The 19,618-nt window shown below is 30.8% G+C and overlaps 3 protein-coding genes across 16 annotated transcripts; all 3 read left to right on the top strand.

Annotated features, from left to right (window-relative positions):
- Window positions 1-1,839: 1,839 nt before the first annotated feature.
- On the top strand, window positions 1,840-10,364 carry LOC148231577 (irregular chiasm C-roughest protein). Of its 13 annotated transcripts, none has more exons than XM_088193625.1 (14): window positions 1,840-2,437; window positions 6,813-6,934; window positions 7,285-7,443; window positions 7,509-7,692; window positions 7,753-7,947; window positions 8,023-8,223; window positions 8,292-8,363; window positions 8,447-8,567; window positions 8,626-8,957; window positions 9,021-9,176; window positions 9,246-9,344; window positions 9,405-9,438; window positions 9,712-9,868; window positions 10,018-10,364. In XM_088193625.1, the coding sequence occupies exons 1-13, from the start codon at window positions 2,365-2,367 to the stop codon at window positions 9,824-9,826; spliced, it is 1,863 nt and encodes a 620-aa protein (XP_088049751.1). In that variant the 5' UTR covers window positions 1,840-2,364; the 3' UTR covers window positions 9,827-9,868; window positions 10,018-10,364. The 13 variants fall into 13 exon arrangements, 11 of the variants coding, with proteins under 11 accessions (XP_088049751.1, XP_088049745.1, XP_088049750.1 ...); XM_088193619.1 differs by having other exon boundaries at window positions 1,870-2,437; window positions 9,234-9,344; window positions 9,712-9,831; XM_088193624.1 differs by having other exon boundaries at window positions 2,117-2,437; window positions 9,712-9,831.
- Window positions 10,365-11,770: 1,406 nt separating this feature from the next.
- Window positions 11,771-14,719, top strand: LOC148231576 (uncharacterized). Of its 2 annotated transcripts, none has more exons than XM_088193627.1 (5): window positions 11,771-11,845; window positions 12,074-12,132; window positions 12,197-12,272; window positions 12,578-12,660; window positions 12,735-14,710. In XM_088193627.1, exons 1-5 carry the CDS (start codon window positions 11,827-11,829, stop codon window positions 14,157-14,159), a joined length of 1,662 nt encoding a protein of 553 aa, XP_088049753.1. In that variant the 5' UTR covers window positions 11,771-11,826; the 3' UTR covers window positions 14,160-14,710. The 2 variants fall into 2 exon arrangements, with proteins under 2 accessions (XP_088049753.1, XP_088049752.1); XM_088193626.1 differs by having other exon boundaries at window positions 11,778-11,845; window positions 12,074-12,138; window positions 12,735-14,719.
- A 1,062-nt stretch (window positions 14,720-15,781) lies between these two features.
- On the top strand, window positions 15,782-19,386 carry LOC148231575 (uncharacterized). The gene is made up of 5 exons (XM_088193613.1): window positions 15,782-15,841; window positions 17,560-17,624; window positions 17,689-17,764; window positions 17,840-17,922; window positions 17,997-19,386. Exons 1-5 carry the CDS (start codon window positions 15,823-15,825, stop codon window positions 18,978-18,980), a joined length of 1,227 nt encoding a protein of 408 aa, XP_088049739.1. The 5' UTR covers window positions 15,782-15,822; the 3' UTR covers window positions 18,981-19,386.
- Window positions 19,387-19,618: the final 232 nt, after the last annotated feature.

Below are 19,618 nucleotides of genomic sequence, written 5' to 3'. Positions count from 1 at the left end.
ATCTATGTATATATTAATTTCCGGTGTAATTTTATTATTGTTGTAAATAGCATTTTAAAGAGTAACATTATGCTGAAAAAATCATTTAATATTTAATCATTTACAAACGATTATTAAGTCTTGCGTCACGTAGACTCCAAAGTTTAAATTCAACTTTTTGATCCACAACTTCTTCTGAGCTAGATCTAATCTGATTTAAAGAAAGTAATTACTTTCTCAGTCTGCTTAAAGGTCATTGCGATCGATACTCGACTTATTCCGAATCAGAAGCGAAGTGGTAGAAGCAAGGCCGTAGATTGACAAAGGGATATTTGCCAATGGCGCGAATATCGTACGTAAGATACGATATAAACAATACATTTTCAGTTTTAGTACAATAAAAATAATCAGTAGTCAATATCGTACTGCGTGTACCTATTTGTCTATTTATTTATTATGGCCAAAACTTGGCGGCACTCTGGAAACATCTGGTCGTGACGGCGGCGGAAGACAGCATATTTTTTTGTGGTGCTTCTCCTACTCTCGATTGTCTGGCCAATCCAATTTTTTTATTAAACCATAGCTTTCTAACCAATAACACTCATGCAGCGATCATCCAGACAATCGTTGCACTCGCTTCTTAGAACAACGAAATAAGTATACGCCTTTAGAAAGTAACATTTATTTTATGGATATCTCGTAGGTTGAATATTGTGGCCTTACAGTTATATTTGTCTTCCTGTGATATATTGTTTCCCGTGACCGTTTCGTAACACAGAAATATTCATTCAATGAACCGGAGAATCCTTACGTGTTATTTAAAGGAAACATTGTCTAGTTTATCCTTATTGATAAATAATCACTTTTGGTCAAATTTCTTCCACCCAACACAACAAGCATCATCCAACCATTGTATCAAGGCATAATTTCTACTTCCAAAAGATATTACATTAAGAGCACTTATCGATCTGCGAAATAAGTCATTAACAGTAACTAACATTTGGAAAACATATTGGGCTGTTTAAATCATGTTGCATTTGCTATCTCTCAAATAAAGTCACAAACTTTAAATTTTTGTTGGAAAGCAATTTGGCCCGAAATGTGACCCAGTCAATTAAATCAATCAAACATCGACAATATCAACGAAAATAATTTATTTAGCACCTGAAATTAGTGGGGAAGGTATTAATACATTTACCCAAAATGATGTCGATGAATTACTTGAGGTATTGAATAACAATGATATTATTAGTATAACTCTAGATATCGTCGAAGAACCAAAAAACGAAAATTTCAAACGAAAAACGTCTTCAACTTTGTAGTAAATTGACAAAGCATTTCCTTAAAAAGTATGATAATTCTGAACGAGCTTTCAAGTTTCAACGCGAGCTTCAGAATTGTATATCTGAATATCACGAAATGTACAAAAAATAGCAAATCCATCGCAAAGAGATTATATTGTCGAAGTAGAAAAATCAACACGCCAAGTTAAGGCTAATCTTCGGGACGTAGCTCTGATGGGCTGATTATCTCTTCTAATGATGAAAGTAATTTCGAACCAGTTCATAAATCATGACGAACACTCATATAGCGACGATAGTTCTAAAAAAATGAGATGAAAGGACTGTAAACTTTTTTATAAAAATATGAACAAACATTTTCGAAGGATTTTTTTTTTCTGAAATTTAATAAACTGTTTAATGCAAGTTTCGGTATATTTTAACTCATTGATTTATTTTTATAAGGTCTTAGAGAATTATGGAATGTAACCTTAATTTTCATACGTAGTCAAGTCTTTTTTTATGCATTTTTCTATGGAACGTATGGACCGCATAAAAAGAGACCCGAGTGCACATTAATAATTTTATATTTGTAGCAAAAATCTTGAGCACTGTCATTATTGCAATTTCTCATGAATTACATATTTTCGTTACGTATCGTTATTTTTGGTACTTGAATACCGTAGACCTAAATTAAGACGACTGAGGATGCGTAAACCATTATGCGACATAACCAAGTAGTCTAAAAATCCGTCACGCACCCAAAGCGTCATTAGAGGGGGATCCAATTTTGAGTACCGCCACACAAAGGTGAGCGTGTTACACATATGAGTCACACACACATACATTTGAAGATCGGTACAGGTAAATTACATAGGTACAAAGGTGTAGTTTGGTTGCGCGCCGTCGAGTGTAGTTCCGGTGTGGGGGATAGTCATTCGCCAGAACCGAAAATGAAAAACTGTTACTTGGTCATAGCGCACGTTGGCTAACTGTTGAACGTGCGCCGCGGAAAAAACTTGTCAAAGACTTAGTCAAAAGAAATCTAGTGCTGGTGTGAGTGTATTAACAGTTATGAGACTCAAAGTTAATAGTGAGATTGAGGATGTCGCGTTGCAGAACAGGACGTCGTAGCATCGAATGGATATGGATTTTGTCCTTCGTCTTTCATCTAACGCGTAAGTGCTTATTTACCTTATTTGTTTTGATGAAATTCATTAAAAGCAGAGTAAATTTCGCAAAACATTAGTATAATACAATTGAAAATTTCCAAATTACTATACGCACCGCTGGACACTGAATAACAAAAATGAGATCCTTTGTTATAAAAGTAGCAAAATTAGATATATTCTATAAAATACATTATTTTATCAATAGAAAATTTTATATTCGTTAATTAGTTATATTTTAAAGTAGGTTACCTGTCGATTAGTTGACAAATTCGAAGCTAAAAATATAATACAAAATGGCCAAAAACATTGTATAAATTAGTACTTAGTTGCTTAATGTGTTGCCGAGCAGCGCTAAATTTTTGCGTATTTAACTGTGAACAAGAATTTATATTTAACGATTTCTGCATAAAAATAGGCTAGTTAAATAGACGAACAAAAAAATCAGATAATTGCTGAAAATATGAATGAAAAAATATTACACCTTTATTATTTATTTACTTATTGTAAATCATTCTTTGCAACATGACATGTATTATCCCAATGCGTTATAATGAGAAAAACTCAATCAATAACAACTTCAACAAAGTAGTTCGATTTTATTTTATTCCTTCGTCACGATAATTAGCAGTGAGATTAGGCAAATCTAGAAAACCAATTCAGTGATAATCTATCGGAATTATAATTATATCATAATAGAACCAATCCTGGATCTTGTAATCGCAAGTAAAATCCAGAAGTGGTTCAAATATATATATATAGTTAGAGGTAATCAATTAATGTAATATCGATTTCTAAGAGATAAAAATGCCCAGACAAGATCTTAGAACTTTCACAATAAAATTACGTCAAATACACAAGCTACTTACTAGGTTTCTCAATGGAATATTCGACTATTCGAATTATTCGCCTGATTTTCAACTATAATTAATCGAACATTCGTTTATACTGTATCGAATGAAATTTGAAAAAATCTTAAAATACACAATTTGTATTCTTGAGCAACACATATAGTCATTTTTTCTCTCAATATACTCGAGTAACTTGTGCTGCTCCAAAATCCATGGTACTTTATGCACCTTTATTTTGTTTAGCAATGCGAAACAATGATACGCTTCTTCTCAACAAAAGAATGCTTTTATGCCTTCGAAAAATATTTGTGGTGTATCTACTATGAACGAAATTCGCAGAATTTGTTCGTTCAACAAAACAAAATGTCGCAAAAGCCCTCAATTTATTATCGTTTAACGTATCTAAAAAACAGGTGTGTGTCACAAATTGTTATGAAGTTTGTGTTACGTTTTTGTATTTGTTGTCTCAAGACGCAAATATTTTATTTCAATCAGCTATTGTATATACATACACTTCAATTTTTCTGAATTAATTAAATTGCAGTTGATCTTAATTCTGGAGTAATAATTAATCTTACAGGCAATTAATTATTTTGCAATTATTGGTTAAGTAAATTAATATCGGTAAAAACTGAGAAAATATATTCGAATACTTCATCCATATTTTATTCAATATTCGAATAGTAGCAAACTACGAATAATTGAGAACTTAGCAAATATATATATAATATATATAAATTAAAATATAAAAGGTCAAATCCAAAAATACTCCAGAGTCCTCTGTTGATGAAAACTTACAACCGATCTTAAAAAAAGAGTCGAGCATATAGAATTTTAAGTGATAGCGATGATAAATGAATAATCTATTAAATGTTACATTTTAAATTTTTATTCGATAAATAAGAAAATGTATATTTTTTTATTGTTTATTTAAGAAATAAAGGGTATTAACTAATTTAGATTTTTTCTTGGAACGCAAACCGCAAAACGCAAATTTTTGTATGAACTTCAAACTTCGTATAACACGGATTTGTATAGCACGGCGTTTTTGTGGAAATATATGACCGTGTTATACGAGGCCTGGGTTTATTTAAGTTAATGAAAAACACAACTCTGTGAAGCAATAGTAATTTTGATTTAGAGAGCGAGAAAATAAAAATAATTATAAATCAACTCGACCCAGAACTAGCTTTGACTTTGGCCATTTGAGAATTATTAGAATATTTACATTTAATTCGTTTGTGCTTTTAAAATAGTCTGTCTTATTTTATTTAAATTTATATAATTACATCTTGTTTTAAGTATATTAATAATAAATTATAAATTTGGAGAACGCAAAGATGAATTCCTTGCTCTGTAAAATTTGTAATTCGGTACATAAAATATTTATATATGTATGTATAAATCGTCGTCTAATCATTATTGTGCAAATTACCAATTTTTAAATACGTGCTATACTATCTAATTTTCCGGTGCATTGTTCCAACAATGTTTCGATCGGTGTATGCAATAAAAAATCTGCGATGAATATCTATAATGAACATCGGTATTGTGAGGCAACGACTCCTCTTTCTCTTTTGTATACGCACGTTTCCCCCCATTTTATATCACAATGACGAAAGCTTTTCGCATAACGCACGCGAGAAGCTGCGATTTTTTTACTTATTGCTTTCAATGTCGATAAACGCAATAGTCGGTCTGATAACAAAACGTAATTTTAATGAAAACAAGAGTTGATTAAATTAATTTTATTACATATTAACGTTAATTATTTTATTTATTATCACATTAGGTACAAAATTTTAGTGACGCAAATATAATAATTTTTATATTTGAATGTATCAATAATTTTAAAAACGGCACTATATTTTCTAAATGTTTTTTATTTAATAAATATATCATCTTTTGTAAATATTTATAGACACAATATAACACATTAGGGCCAAAAAATGATAATTTTTGTAGTTGTTCAAGTTGGTAACAATTAAGCAGCGACAAAAATTAACTGGTTTTTTTTCTTTTTAAATGTAGTAAAATTAAATTAATGTCTATGAATATGAAAATATAAATATGATTAAGCGGTTCATATTTGAATACATAATAGATGACATTTTACATGTCTTGACATTATCTGTTCCGTAATTCAATTGCATTGGTGTTGCCATATACAACAAATATTTCAATTATATTGCCATTATTTAATATGTATATAATTCACGGTCAGAATAAAAGTTGCTAAGAATAAAAATAACACACGGTCAGAATAAAAATAGGGAACGATCGAATTATAAATGAATATAAGTGGGCAATAAATGATTTATTTTAGAAATAATTTATGAAATAAATCGCTCGCACCAAAGCTGTTGGACAAGTTTGAAAAAAAATTTTTGCTTGTATCCCAAAAACTATGTATAAACCAAGTCACTCGTAAGTCGAACTTACACTATATTCTAACCGATAAATTCTGACTTTTTAATATAAATTCTGAACCGAAAAGTACGAGCCTTATTTAATTAAGAATTAGTTTAAAGAACAGAAAATATCATTTTTTTGTTTAATTTTATAATATTCAAATTCATAAAAGTATTGTCTAATGTCCAACACCTTTCTTGTTTTTCTCGAGATACATTGTATCAAACTCAAACCAACATACGAGTATGTACACATACATATTTATTTTTAAGAGTATGTACACGTATTTATAAAAAAAACTGTTTTTTTAAGGTTAAAATGGATTGATAAAAAATATTTTTCATTTTGGATTAAATATATTTTATATAGACACACATATATGTATATCCCTTTTTAAATACATAAAAAAACAAAGATTAGATTATTCGATACGCATTCATTTTTATTTATTTTTAGAAAAAATCTGCATTTGCCTTTGCATTAAGATGCAGGTGATGACTAGGATACAACATTTACATTTGGCTGGAATTGACTGCCCATTTCTTTAGTGTTACAAATTTTAATAAAATAGTAATTTCCATTAACAAATAATCTAAATAAATATTTTTTAAATGAACATAATTTCTTACAATCATTGATACATTTGATAAATACATTTATGGATTGTTTTACTAATTACAAATTACGAATAAATAAATAAAAAGTAAATCAAAAATTTCAAATTTTTAATGAGGAGAAAACTTTTTTAATAAATGGAACATCTTTCGTTTTTTTGACTTCCATAGAAAAGATATTTTTACTGATAGTTGTGTATTTTATATAATATTATAAAAATTTGCATGTCAAAAGATAAAATGTATTACATAAACTATTTCTTTAGTACGAAATATAGTCTCTTGTGATATGTTTCGTTTTTAATACAAAGTTTCGACTCTTATTGTTAAAAACACTAAAAATGTATAGATAGTACTTTATTTGCGATCAAATATTCATTTACTAATCTTAGTGTAAACTATATAATAATATATTTAGAACAAATTATTTTATATTATATAATGGCTTAACAATGTAGACTTGTAACGTTTTCTGTTTAAATATGTGTATTTTTTATTTATACACAGTTGGAGCACAAAAATTCATCGAGATTCCGTCAGCAACGGAAGTAAGCCCAGGAAAAGACATTATGTTGCATTGTAAGATTCAAAATCGTCGTGGGACGTGCTCATGGCAAAAAGACAATAAGGTGAGTAGATTTAAACGTTATTTGCAAGAAGATTGTTGCCATCTCATAAGATGATCTAAAAATTAATTATTTCACTGCAAAAAGAATATACGTCTAGAAAAACTCTAGTTTAATAACTCCATTGAAAACTAATAAAGGTTATAAAAATCAACGCATACTACAAGAATTCGACCACACCCTCTCAAAATGGTAGATACCATTGTGGCACATTCGGCCGGATATTGCAATGAACCGTAAAAATAGTGAATGAGAAAAGTTAAAGCTTGCTTCCGTGGGATGTCTTCCAAACCGTGCTTAATCGTCCGCGAACCGTTTTCACGCTTTCAATATTGATTTGGCAACGATTACAGCCAGTGGGAACTTATGCTGGGAAATACGAATGGGCTGGAGGTGCAGCCGGTGGGTCTGGCGGCGGAGAAGACTGTTCTTTGTGGGTCAGAGCTGCTTCTTTACAACTAGACGATGGATTATGGCAGTGTCAAGTCACGGCTAGTGCTTATGATGCTCAAGTAATAACATATTCAGTATTTTACTATTCTAATTATAATATACTAGTAACATTAATATATCATAGGATGCACTATCGAGCATACCAGCTCCTCTATCAGTACGCGTACCACCGCAACCACCAAGACTTTTGCAAAGTGGCGTACCATTACCGCCAGGACGTTCTCTTTCAGCAGCTCAAGGCATACGAACATCCGTTTTGTGCGAATCGAGATATGGTAATCCTCCAGCTGCAATAACGTGGTTCTTAGGTAAGATACACTTTAATATATAGAATTTCATCATCTTTAAGACTCAAATATCATTAATAGACGACGAACAACTAACCGCTTGGAGTCAGACGAACGCTTCAGAAGTCGAGAGACCTAGAGTCTGGGCAGCTAGATCTGCAGTTGAAGTGGTTGGTACTAGATCGCATCACGGTCGTCGTTTAGCTTGCAGAGCTACACATGCAGCATATCCAGATCCTGGCTACAAAGATGCAACAGCCATACTTGATGTTACTTGTTAGTACAAAATAAAAATAATGCCTCAAACAAGCAACTTGCTTGAATCAATAACATCTATCTCATCAAAAACAGTTCCGCCAATTGTAAGCATATCTGGCGCAGAAGGCATGGATTCTTTAGAAGAAGGTAGTGGTGGAGCTCTAGCATTAAGATGTAAATCAGAAGGCAATCCATCACCTTCTGCTTGGTGGACAAGAACGTCGCCACGCCCTTTGCCATCTTCAACACCAACTGACACTTTACTACTAGCTCCTTTAGCGCGAAATCATTCTGGTTAGTATTCTGGTTTAGTAGTATGCATGTTTAATTACATTGCTGCATTGACGTTAAAAATAATACAGGAACGTATACGTGCATGGCGAAGAACTCCATTGGAGAATCAGAACCAGTTAGCGTCGATGTTGATATAAAATGTAAGTACATATAAGTTATCAATTACATGGATATGTTTACATATGTATATTAATCAATATAAATTAATATTAATAAATTAAAGACCCAGCTCGAGTTATTTGGGTTGGTCCAGAACCTGCAGTGCAAGCCACCCTTTTCACAAGAGTCGCTTTAGAGTGCAGAGCTGAAGGAAATCCTCAACCAAGATACCTATGGACTCACGCGTATGTATATTGTCAAGTATTTACGTAATCAATCGTTTTAATGAAGATCATATTCTAGACCTCTTGAAGCTACTAATGTGGAGGGTGGAATGCCAGTAGGAAGAGAACCAATATTAGTTCTTCATAATGTTACATATAGACAACAAGGAACGTATAAATGCACCGCAACCAATACAATAGGAGGACGTGAGAGGTGGCACACTGCAGATTCTCTCACGTTGGCTGTGGTTGGACCTCCAGTGGGTGAAGGCGAAGGAGAAGGCAATTCGCCTTCTGAAGCTCGCCTTGGATCAGATGCTAGGATAACTGCTTTGGTTTGTGCAGAACCTCCTCCGAGAAAAGCTGCCTGGCATTGGGGGAGTCTCACGCTTACAGTTCCAGCTCAAATAGGTATATAATACAATAAGATCAAGGCTTTAAAAAGTATATTATCAATAAATCTTAATTCTCCAGGACGATACAGATCTGCTGAAGCAGTTAGACAAGGAGCGTGTTTTCTATATGTTTTACATATAACAGCAACTCAACGCCAAGATGCCAGAACCTATCTACTTCGTGTGGAAAATGAGAGGGGCGCTACCGCACACGCAGCTAGATTATTATTGCATGGTGAGATTAAATAATGTGTGACAAAGCTATGAGTATCAAAATATTTAATATAATCAGGATTTGCTTTAGAAAATGCTGCTTTAGCACCACTGGCTGGCGCTGGAGTCGTCATCATTGTACTTGTTATAGTGATATTTTGTATACTCAGAAAGTGTAGAAATACTAAAGGTATGTTAAATAAGTTTTACCATTAAATTTTATTAAAATAATAATTAATATTTATTTTAGATAAAACTGAATTTACTGCCTCAGATTTAGAAGAGTAAGTAAATGTGCTGAAATTTTGATATTGGTCTGTCTGGAAGCTTTCGGTGGATTTCTTTTAAAGACGTTGTACTAGTATTATACTAAGTATATAAGCAATATTTAGAAGAGCAATAAATATAATTTACTGTGGTCCATCAAACTCTTATAGAACGTCCAGTTCATTTGGAATAAATATTCAAATTGTTAAGCACTCACCGGGCAGATCAATATCAACGCTTCTTAGGACTTAATACATTATTATGCAAGACAAAATCTATTGTACTTTTAGGGACAAATCTGAAGGATTGCCCGCTGACGCAATGTATTCAACCAGGGTCTACTCCCCTGATGCCCTCAAGGTGCGAAGGGCAGCACTGATCCTGCAACCTCCAACCACAGTGTGACACGTGTGCGTGTGCTCCAAAAAACACTCTTTCAATTTGCACGTCGGTTAAATATCTCTATTAATACCCACCAATATACAAAATAATTCACATGCATGATTAACAGCAGGGTTATACATTTTTTTAATAATTAATAGGAAATCGTGATTAATCTTGTTACAACTTGGTGTAATATAAATTTTCCCTTACAGGACTCGACGAGAGTGGACAATGAGAAGGATCACGTGTATTCCGTCCTCGATCCACGTGTACAATATGACGTGACCATTGCGAAAAAGGGATCTCCCCCGACTCATTTGACCGTGTCTAGACCACTAAAGAACCAAGCGGCTGGGACATCTCATCAGACGGAAGATATCACCGATTTTACTAGAACCAGGTCCAAGAGATCTACAAGGAGCTCCAACAGGAGCCGTCACAAAACAAGACCGAAGTCACTACAGTCCTTTGACAATCCCAAATATTTAGATCATTTATTTCCAATCACTGCCGAGTTGTAAATATACAATAGTATGAAATAAAAGACTAATTATAATAATAACTTGTTTATTATTAATTAAAATCGTATTTTATATGGTAATACTATTTTACTTTTAAGCAGCAAGAAATATGCGATTTTTTCCTCAAAATTGTGTCGAAGCTTAAGTAAGAAATTCTTGATATTTTAATTTGTCTCACCTGCTTGACGATTGACTGATTTAGTCCCTGACCAAAATATTCAACAACTGATAAAATTTAAAAGGACGTTTGCCGTAAAGTCTTGGGATAATAAATTTGTGTTTAATTCAGCAAAAAAAAATACTAAATAATTCTACATATAGAGGCGTTAATGTCAAACATATAAAGAAGGATGGAATCGGAGATAGAAATTTTGAACTAACTTTAAAGCCATATAACACGTATGATGTATCAAAATTATTAATGTAAATTTATTTAAGCATATTTTTAAAAATCTGCTATCAATCTGTAAAATAGTGGTTTATTGTATTCCTTTATCAGATTAAACAACGAAGCTATATTTATTATTAACTGAATTAATGGCGATACCTGACTTTGGGACTTGGATAAAAATGTGTATCACACGTTTTTACCCTATCTTTCGTACTAATATTTCGACATCCGATGTTGGGGTCATCATCTTTGCAACTTCAACGATCGAATAAATAATGTATTGTGTATGTGAGTATTTATGTGATTTGTGTAGATTTTATTTTACCCGTTTTACATGCTTCTGTCTCGCAGCTAAATTTTCTGAGACAATCGTTAAAATAAATTCACATATATTAGATTGAGCAACATCTTATTTGTAGTATGCACTTAAACGAGTGATTTGTGATAATGTGTGTAAAATATTAAAAAATGAGCATTAAAGAAATATATCTTTAGCAGACGGATGGTGACGGGTTGCAATTACACACAGATTGTACCGCTGCAGTAGTATTTTATTGAATGCTTACTAATTAGTTACATGTTATTTTATATATACATATATATAAATATATGATGACAAATTTAATCGACGGACGAAGCCCCGCCGATCACCCGACACCCACCGCGGTTCGCTAAAGAATAGTTACCATGTTATGCATCAAATATACTAGGAATCAAATGAAAAATGTATAGAAAATATGCCTAGTCGAAAATAAGGTAAAATTAGGACATACTAAATATTATAAATATAACCGCAAGCTGCCTTGTGGACCGTTTTTTTAATTTTAAAATATTTTTTGTTATTTCTCAGCGCTAAACGTTAGTTTTTTTTTTCGATAACTAATACTATTAAAAAAAAAAAGATAAGCAAAAAATAACTTTCAATAATATAAACGCAAGATCGTGAATTTAAAAGCACCTTTTAAACTTGAATTAATATTTTTTTTTGTATTATCATTAATTTATTGATTTTTATCTAAAACATTTTTCTCTCCCAGTTTTTCATGCTCGACCATTTATCGTATTTGGACCAAACGTTAGTTATAAGCTGTCAAGTCAACACAGTTACAATGGCGTCTGTCAAAATCGGTATAATTCATTTTATTATTTTATTTTTCGGATAATAATTAAAAATGTAATTAAAGGGTTTTGCATATTAATTAATATCACTTCTCTGTGCAATTAATTTAAGTTAAAAATATTATCATACTGAATCAAAACCTATTGTTTTAATCAATGACACACGATTCATATGTATCTAATTTTTTTACTAGCTAATTAGATATTAATTATAATTATTAAACTTCGTCTTTGTAGAAGCTGATATGGAAAATGATAAAGGAACATTTGCTTTCGTTGACACAAATCAATATAAAGTTGAGGTACTGAAATGTAATATGTAACACTTGTTAAAGATTATACTAATTTATTTTTTTTAAGTTATTAAATGTAAAGATCGAATACGATAGCAGCGAAGAAAGATGTGTAGACGTCGTAGATGACAAGCTCGAAATTGGTTAGACATACTCAACCTCTTCCTGGTCATACCTGAGTTAACTCGAAAATTTGTATTTTGTGATTAATTGTGATCTCAAAAATTAGCAAATTTCTTGAAAAAATTATCACAGCCTTTTTTGTTAAACATTAAGTTTGTACGAATATTTTTAAATATTTTAAACTGTTGCTTAGGATAGGATGGGTCCGTGACAGATGTTTTTAAGTCATTTTTAAAAAATTAGTGTGACCGGGAGGTGGTTAATACAGTATACTGATACATTTCCATATATTTGGCTTATTGATAACTATTATATATGATTTCAGAATTACATGATGTTAAAGATGTGCTTAAAGTAAATACTATTGGGGTGGACAATTTATCCCAGCAACTTTGCAACATCACAAAAGTAACAGTCATATGGAATTTGATTTATGTGTAATTTATGTACAATATAAATAATGAATTAAATTTAAATTTTAGAAACCTGACAGAGATAAAAGTTCCAAAGTTTCTTATAAAAATGAGTGGCAAGATAAAAATTATCTTACACAACATAGTGATGGTTATGATTTTAAGTGTAAAAAATGTGGAAAAGCATTAAAAAATAAAAAAACATTTTTAGTGCATATGATAACTCATAGCGACATTCGTGACTTCAAATGTGAAATATGTGGAAAAGCATTCAAATGTAAATACAGTCTTTCAAGTCATATGATGGCTCATAGTGATGTTCGTAACTTTGAATGTGTAAAATGTGGCAAAGCGTTCAAATCAAAATCTGTTCTTACATTACATATGCAAACTCATAGCGATGATCGTAACTTTGAATGTGAAAAATGTGGAAAAGCATTCAAGAACAAAAAAACACTTTCGGTGCATATGATAAGTCACAGCGATATTCGTGATTTTAAATGTGTAAAATGTGGAAAGGCTTTTAAAAATAAAAAAACACTTGCAGTGCATATGATAACTCATAGCAATGTTCGTGATTTTAAATGTGAAAAATGTGGAAAAGCATTCAAATCAAAATCCGATCTTTCGTTACATATGCAAATTCATAGAGTTACTCGTAACTTTGAATGTGAAACATGTGGAAAAGCATTCAAATTAAAATCCGTTCTTGCACTACATTTGCAAACTCATAGGGTTGTTTGCGATTTTAAATGCGAAAAATGTGGAAAAGCGTTTAAACATAAAAAAAGCCTTACAACGCATATGATAACTCATACCGATGTTTGTGCTTTTAAATGTGAGAAATGTGGAAAAACATTCAAATGTCAAGGCTATCTTTCACGACATAGGTTAATTCATAGAGATGTTCTTGACTTTGAACGCGGTAAAGCATTCAAAATAAAATCTCATCTTTCACAACGTCTGCAAACTTATAGCGATTTTTGTGACTTTGTATGTGAAATATGTGGAAAAGCTTTTAAAACAAAAAGCATTCTTTCACGTCATGTACTAACTCACAACAATGTTTGTGATTTTGAATGTGAAAAATGTGGACAAGCATTCAAATTTAAATACAGACTTTCAAATCATATGATGACTCATAGTGACGTTCGTGACTTTGAATGTGAAACATGTGGAAAAGCGTTCAAATGTAAATACAGCCTTTTAAGTCATATGATAACTCATAGCGATGTTCGTAACTTTGAATGTGAAAAATGTGGAAGAGCATTTAAAAATAAGAAAACACTTGCAGTACACATGGTAACTCATAGCGATATTCGTGACTTTCAGTGTAAAACGTGTGTAAAGGCATTTAAAAATACAAAGTCACTTGCAAGCCATATGATAACTCATGACAATGCTTGTGGCTTTAAATGTAATAAATGTGAAAAATCATTTAAACACAAAAAAAACTTTTTATATCATATGCAAAATCATGGCGAAGCACCTTAAACTAAAAGACAACTTTCATTCAAAATTAATATAATAAATATGGAATATCATCAAAATACACTAACCTCTAAGGCCATATTACAACTCAACAAGGTTATCGACTTTGAATGTGAATTTTTTTTATATAATCACCGTTTTTACAATTGCTGATTTACTTAAAACTAAAATGACTTATACAAAAAAAAATATTTTCCAATTAATGTGCCACATATTGTCACTTTGCCTTCTACTGAAATCGAAAGCTATTTTATGTTGTCTTAAATTCATTCAGCAGTTTTACTCATATATGCATCGTATGTTCAGTGCGACAAAAATTATAAAAACTAGTTCAAATCATGTTGAACTTTAAATATTGAGTATATTTAGTAATCAAAATAAAATGAAAGTTTTTAAGAAGTAAAAATTTGTTTCCGTATATTTTTAATAATATTGTAGTATATAAAAACATATTTATAATGTCTTATACTTTGTTAAAACTTGAAATTTTTATTTTGTATACATATTATCTTTGAATTTGTTTTATTAATTAAGCTGTAAATAAAAGAAATGATGGAAAAGAATTTAAAACACTTTATTATTTCGGGTTTTGCGGCCGAAGGGCTTTGCAGCCAGAAAACTGACAATAATTTATTCACTTAAAGTGCATATATCAGAGTGATATATTGGGTAGTTGTATATTATTTGTTCCGAACGCTGGCGGAGGAATCATACCTTCTGAGCGTCGTCTCCCTGATTCGTCTCTCCTAGAGTCAGACCTTTTGTATCGTTGATTTGAGACGTCTCCAGCGGATCACAACAGTGTAGAGATCAGTCAACTAATTATTGTGCTTGTATATTCGATTACAGAAATATGTCCACGCCTAGAAAGAGTAAAATTTGCTAAGTAAACACATTCCGAATATCAGTGGTGTTTTTTTTTTGTCGCCCGATAGCGTATTTTTTGTTTAATCCATAATGCACAAAATGGTATAGATTCTTTGATCATTACGAGGGTAATAATTACGTGATAAATGAGCGTGCTTTGATACATTGTCTATGCATTCCTTTATGTCCTAAATAACGGTTTCCTGGAGGCGAGCCTGGTGCTCATTGTTATAAAACTAATAGTATCGCGGCTTTTCTGCAGGATAAAAACATCAAAGTGTTAGATTGACCAGGAAACTCGCCTAATATGAACTCCATCAAGAGTGTTTAGGAGCTTTTGAAGAAGAATATTGCTAAAATTTCAATAACCATGAAAAGGGAGCTAATCAAGATGATTTTAGAATGGAATCATAATTGGAACCTTCAAGAAACAATTAAAAAATGTAATGAAAGCATACATATGCAAATTCAGTCACTTATTAAAGCAAAAGAATGACATACCAAATATTAAAAATATAGCCCCAAAATGCTTTGTAGATTGTTATTTTAATTTAAAAATATATTTTATTATTTCTCACCCCTAAACTAGATTTTTTTTAATAACTAATGCTATTAAAAAAAAAATATAAAAAAAACAGCTTAGATATAGACCATTTGAGGGGAAAAATCCAAAATTTTGCATGGGTCTAATAATATGGCCAGGTATTGTACATCTGAAACATTTTAATTTCCGTCATGCTCGACACTTCGTCGTATTAAGACCAAACGTTACTTATGAACTGTCAACTAGACAGCTACAATGGCGTTTATCAAAATCGGTATAATATATTTTACTGATCGCAATTAAGAATTTATAATAAAAATTGACAGATAATATCACTTCTTACTGAAATTATCAGTTAATAACGAAACCTATTGTACAGTAACTAGTAAATTATATACCTTGTATAATGTTTTACCTAGTTATTAATTAATCTCTTTTTACTTTTTTTATAAAAAAATAAATAAAAATATGCATGCATTATAGTTAATTACACAATAATTAGTTATTTATTGTTATTATTGTGGATTTAGATTTACTACTCATTTTTAAATAAATACAGATTCTATTGAATACTTTGAAGTCTATCAAATTGCAGACAAAACAAACAGTTTTTTCGCAATTCTGAAGAGATGTTTTGTTGGATTTGAAGCATTTTTGAATATTTTGACCAGACGTCCTCCTTAAACAAACATTTCCAAAATGACCTTTATTTTTTTGAGATCCTGTAATAATTTGTACATCTAAAAAAAAATTTGGAGATGGCCTTTAAACAAAAATTTCATAATAACATTTTTTTAGCTCCCACAATTTATCCTCCTCGAACAAAAAATAATTTTTAGTATCCTTAGATATTTTAAAAATCTGGTCACCTTAAACTTAGTCTGAAATTCAGGATTAAGCCCAAGCACTCGACTGATTTTTACCAGAGAATCTTGTTATATATTTTTTTATTACATTCTTTGCAAAGAAATCGCTGGTAAAAATAGTAATTAAAAGAGGTCCTACGATTGACCTCCAAAAAATAGATTTGGGACAAGATAAACAGTTTTCTAAATTATTACCCAATAATATATTTTTTAGAAACAATATTTGCTCAGTTCCGGTCTAGATTTAATTTAATGTGTTCAAATAATATTCCATCGTGGTTAACTCTTATCAAACTCACGTAATTGAATAATAAAACATTATTTCTATTGTTACTGTTAAATTATTGGACTCATTCCATAAACTTTGGAGGAAAACCAATTCATATCATTACTACAAATTGTTCTGTTCATTGAGAAAACACCAAAAATAAATTAATAAAGGTACACACTACATACATAATATTGAGCTGAACATAGTGAACGATTCTCAAATTTGTTGGAACCTCGTTAATTTGACGTGAACAACGAAACACAGATTTGTTAAAATAAAACAGAATGAAGGTGACGAAACGATTTATTTAAAAGCTTCTTCTTCAATACAACTCAGATAAATTCAGGTCCAGGCAACAACTATTTGAAAATATATACACAGAAATGTATATTAATTGATAATTTAACCATTTCTGACCTACAGTATGGTTTTGGGAAATTAAGTACGAAAAAATCAAGAGGTCTTGATTTTATTCCAGCTAGTGTTTTTTAAAAAATGTAGGACCTAATCGCATATCCGCTGGTATTTGTTTTCAACCTTTCATTGAAAATAAATGTCTTTTTCTATATATTGAAAATTACGAAAGTGACATTAATACATAAAAATCTAAACTAATTTATGATAGAGAATTATAGGCCTAGGGCCAGCAAAAGCTGGTCCATGGCCGGGTTTTGGTTTGGAAACAGTTTTACTCCCCGAACTGAGATAAACCTGAAAAAAATATTTATACAGAATTTTTGTCCAAATATTTTCTGTTTGTTAATAATGCCTTGCTAATGACATATTTCACACGTAGCTAATTTTTTTACTAGATAATTATATATTCCCAGTAATTATTCAACTCCACCTTTGCAGAAGCTGACATAGAATACGACGAAGAAACATTTACTTCCGTTGACACAAATCAATGTAAATTCGAGGTAATTAAACGTAATATACAACACTTCTAATGTATGTGATCTTATTTAGTGTCTTCTTTTCAAGTTGCTAAACGTAAAGATCGAATACGATAGCATCAACGATAGATGCTTAGACGTCGTAGATGACAAACTCGAAATAGGTTCGACATAATTAATCATACAGTATACTACTACATTCTGCTATATTTTAATTATTGATTATAATATGATTTCAGAATTACACGATGTTAAAGATGTGCTTAAGGTGAATGCTATAGGGGTGGACGATTTATCTCACCAAATTTACAACATCACAAAAGTAACCACATAGAATTTATTTCATATATATTATTATATTTACAATTTTACTAATAAAGTAAATTTAAATTTTAGAAACCAGAAACAGAAAGTTGTTCTAGAGTTCAACGTGTGCATAGTGATTTTAATAAAAATAAATGTGATAAATGTAGAAAGGCATTCAAATGTAAAAAACATCTTACACAACATATGCTAACTCACGGCTACGTTTGTGACTTTGAATGTGAAATATGTGGAAAAGCTTTAAAAAGTAAAAAAACACTCACAGTGCATATGTTAACTCATAGCAATGTTTGTAACTTTGAATGTGAAAAATGTGGAAAAGCATTCAAATGTAAATATAGACTATCATGTCATATAATGACTCATAGCGATGCTCGTAACTTTGAATGTGAAAAATGCGGAAAAACATTTAAATCAAAATCCGTTCTTTCACTACATATAAGATCTCATAGAGATGTTCGTGACTTTGAATGTGAAAAATGTGGAAAAGCTTTAAAAAATAAAAAAACACTTTTGGTTCATATGATAACTCATAGCGATATTCGTAATTTTGAATGTGAAAAATGTGGAAAAGCATACAAATCAAAATTTATTCTTTCACTACATATGCAAACTCATAGAGATGTTTGTAACTTTAAATGTGAAATATGTGGAAAAGCATTCAAACGTAAAGTATATCTTTCACGACATATGATAACTCATAGAGATACAAGTGACTTTGAATGTGAAAGATGCGGAAAAGCATACAAATCAAAATTTATTCTTTCTCTACACATGCAAACTCATAGTAACGGTTGTGACATTAAATGTGAAAAATGTGGAAAGATATTCACACGTAAAGTTTATCTTTCACGACATATGATAACTCATAGCGATGTTCGTGACTTTGAATGTGAAAAATGTGGACAAGCATTTAAATATAAATACAAACTCTCAAATCATATGATAACTCATAGCGGTGTTTGTGATTTTGAATGTACAAAATGTGATAAGTCATTTAAACATAAAAGAAGCTTTTTACATCATATGCAAACTCATGGCAATGCACTATACTAAAATATAAATTTCATACAAAATTATATCCCATAAGATGTGATAAATGTGTAACAGCATTAATTTTTAGACTGTATACTCAGTGATGTTCTAAACTTTGAATGTGAAAGATGTGGAGAAGCATTAAAATATATAATCACTCGAAAATATATCACAAAATATCACCATCTTTACTGTTGTTACCTTCTTTGAAAGAAATAAAAGAGATTTTCTAATTAATGTGCCATATAATGTCACTTTGTTTTCAACTGAAATAAGCAATTCTACATCATCAAGAATGATTTCAACAGTTTCACTGATATAATATTATATGTGCATTATAAGTTCAGTGCGACAAAAATTACAAGTTTTGTTGAACTTTCTGTACTAATTGTATTGTAAAAATAAAATTAAATGTGATTCTAAAATGTAAGCATATTCTTTCGTATATTTTTAATATTAATGGTAACAAATTACTCGACTGAGCATCAACTGCAGCTAGTACAAGTACATATTTAAAATATCTTTCTCTTACTTTCTTAAAATTTATTAGTATTATTTTAATTTATATATAGATAAATGTATTATTTTTGGCGACGGGAGGTGACGGGTGGCAATTAGACACAGATTGAACCGCTGCAGTAGTATTTTTATTGTGATTT

This window comes from Plectrocnemia conspersa, unplaced genomic scaffold, assembly GCF_051122295.1.
Source record: "Plectrocnemia conspersa isolate PC_06_02 unplaced genomic scaffold, ASM5112229v1 ptg000009l, whole genome shotgun sequence".
Taxonomy (NCBI): domain Eukaryota; kingdom Metazoa; phylum Arthropoda; class Insecta; order Trichoptera; family Polycentropodidae; genus Plectrocnemia; species Plectrocnemia conspersa.
Note: the sequence above shows the minus strand (reverse complement) of the source record. Positions and strands in the feature narration are given on the sequence as shown.

What these genes read in the sequence shown, in the direction of transcription:
- LOC148231577 (XM_088193615.1), top strand. Translation starts at nt 2,365, where the DNA reads ATGTCGCGTTGCAGAACAGGACGTCGTAGCATCGAATGGATATGGATT. An exon ending in CGTCGATGTTGATATAAAAT is followed by an intron (nt 8,364 to 8,446) that starts GTAAGTACATAT and finishes AATAAATTAAAG; the next exon opens with ACCCAGCTCGAGTTATTTGG. An exon ending in AGATACCTATGGACTCACGC is followed by an intron (nt 8,568 to 8,625) that starts GTATGTATATTG and finishes ATCATATTCTAG; the next exon opens with ACCTCTTGAAGCTACTAATG.
- LOC148231576 (XM_088193626.1), top strand. An exon ending in CAAATCAATATAAAGTTGAG is followed by an intron (nt 12,139 to 12,196) that starts GTACTGAAATGT and finishes ATTTTTTTTAAG; the next exon opens with TTATTAAATGTAAAGATCGA. An exon ending in AACTTTGCAACATCACAAAA is followed by an intron (nt 12,661 to 12,734) that starts GTAACAGTCATA and finishes TTTAAATTTTAG; the next exon opens with AAACCTGACAGAGATAAAAG.
- LOC148231575 (XM_088193613.1), top strand. An exon ending in CAAATCAATGTAAATTCGAG is followed by an intron (nt 17,625 to 17,688) that starts GTAATTAAACGT and finishes CTTCTTTTCAAG; the next exon opens with TTGCTAAACGTAAAGATCGA. An exon ending in AAATTTACAACATCACAAAA is followed by an intron (nt 17,923 to 17,996) that starts GTAACCACATAG and finishes TTTAAATTTTAG; the next exon opens with AAACCAGAAACAGAAAGTTG.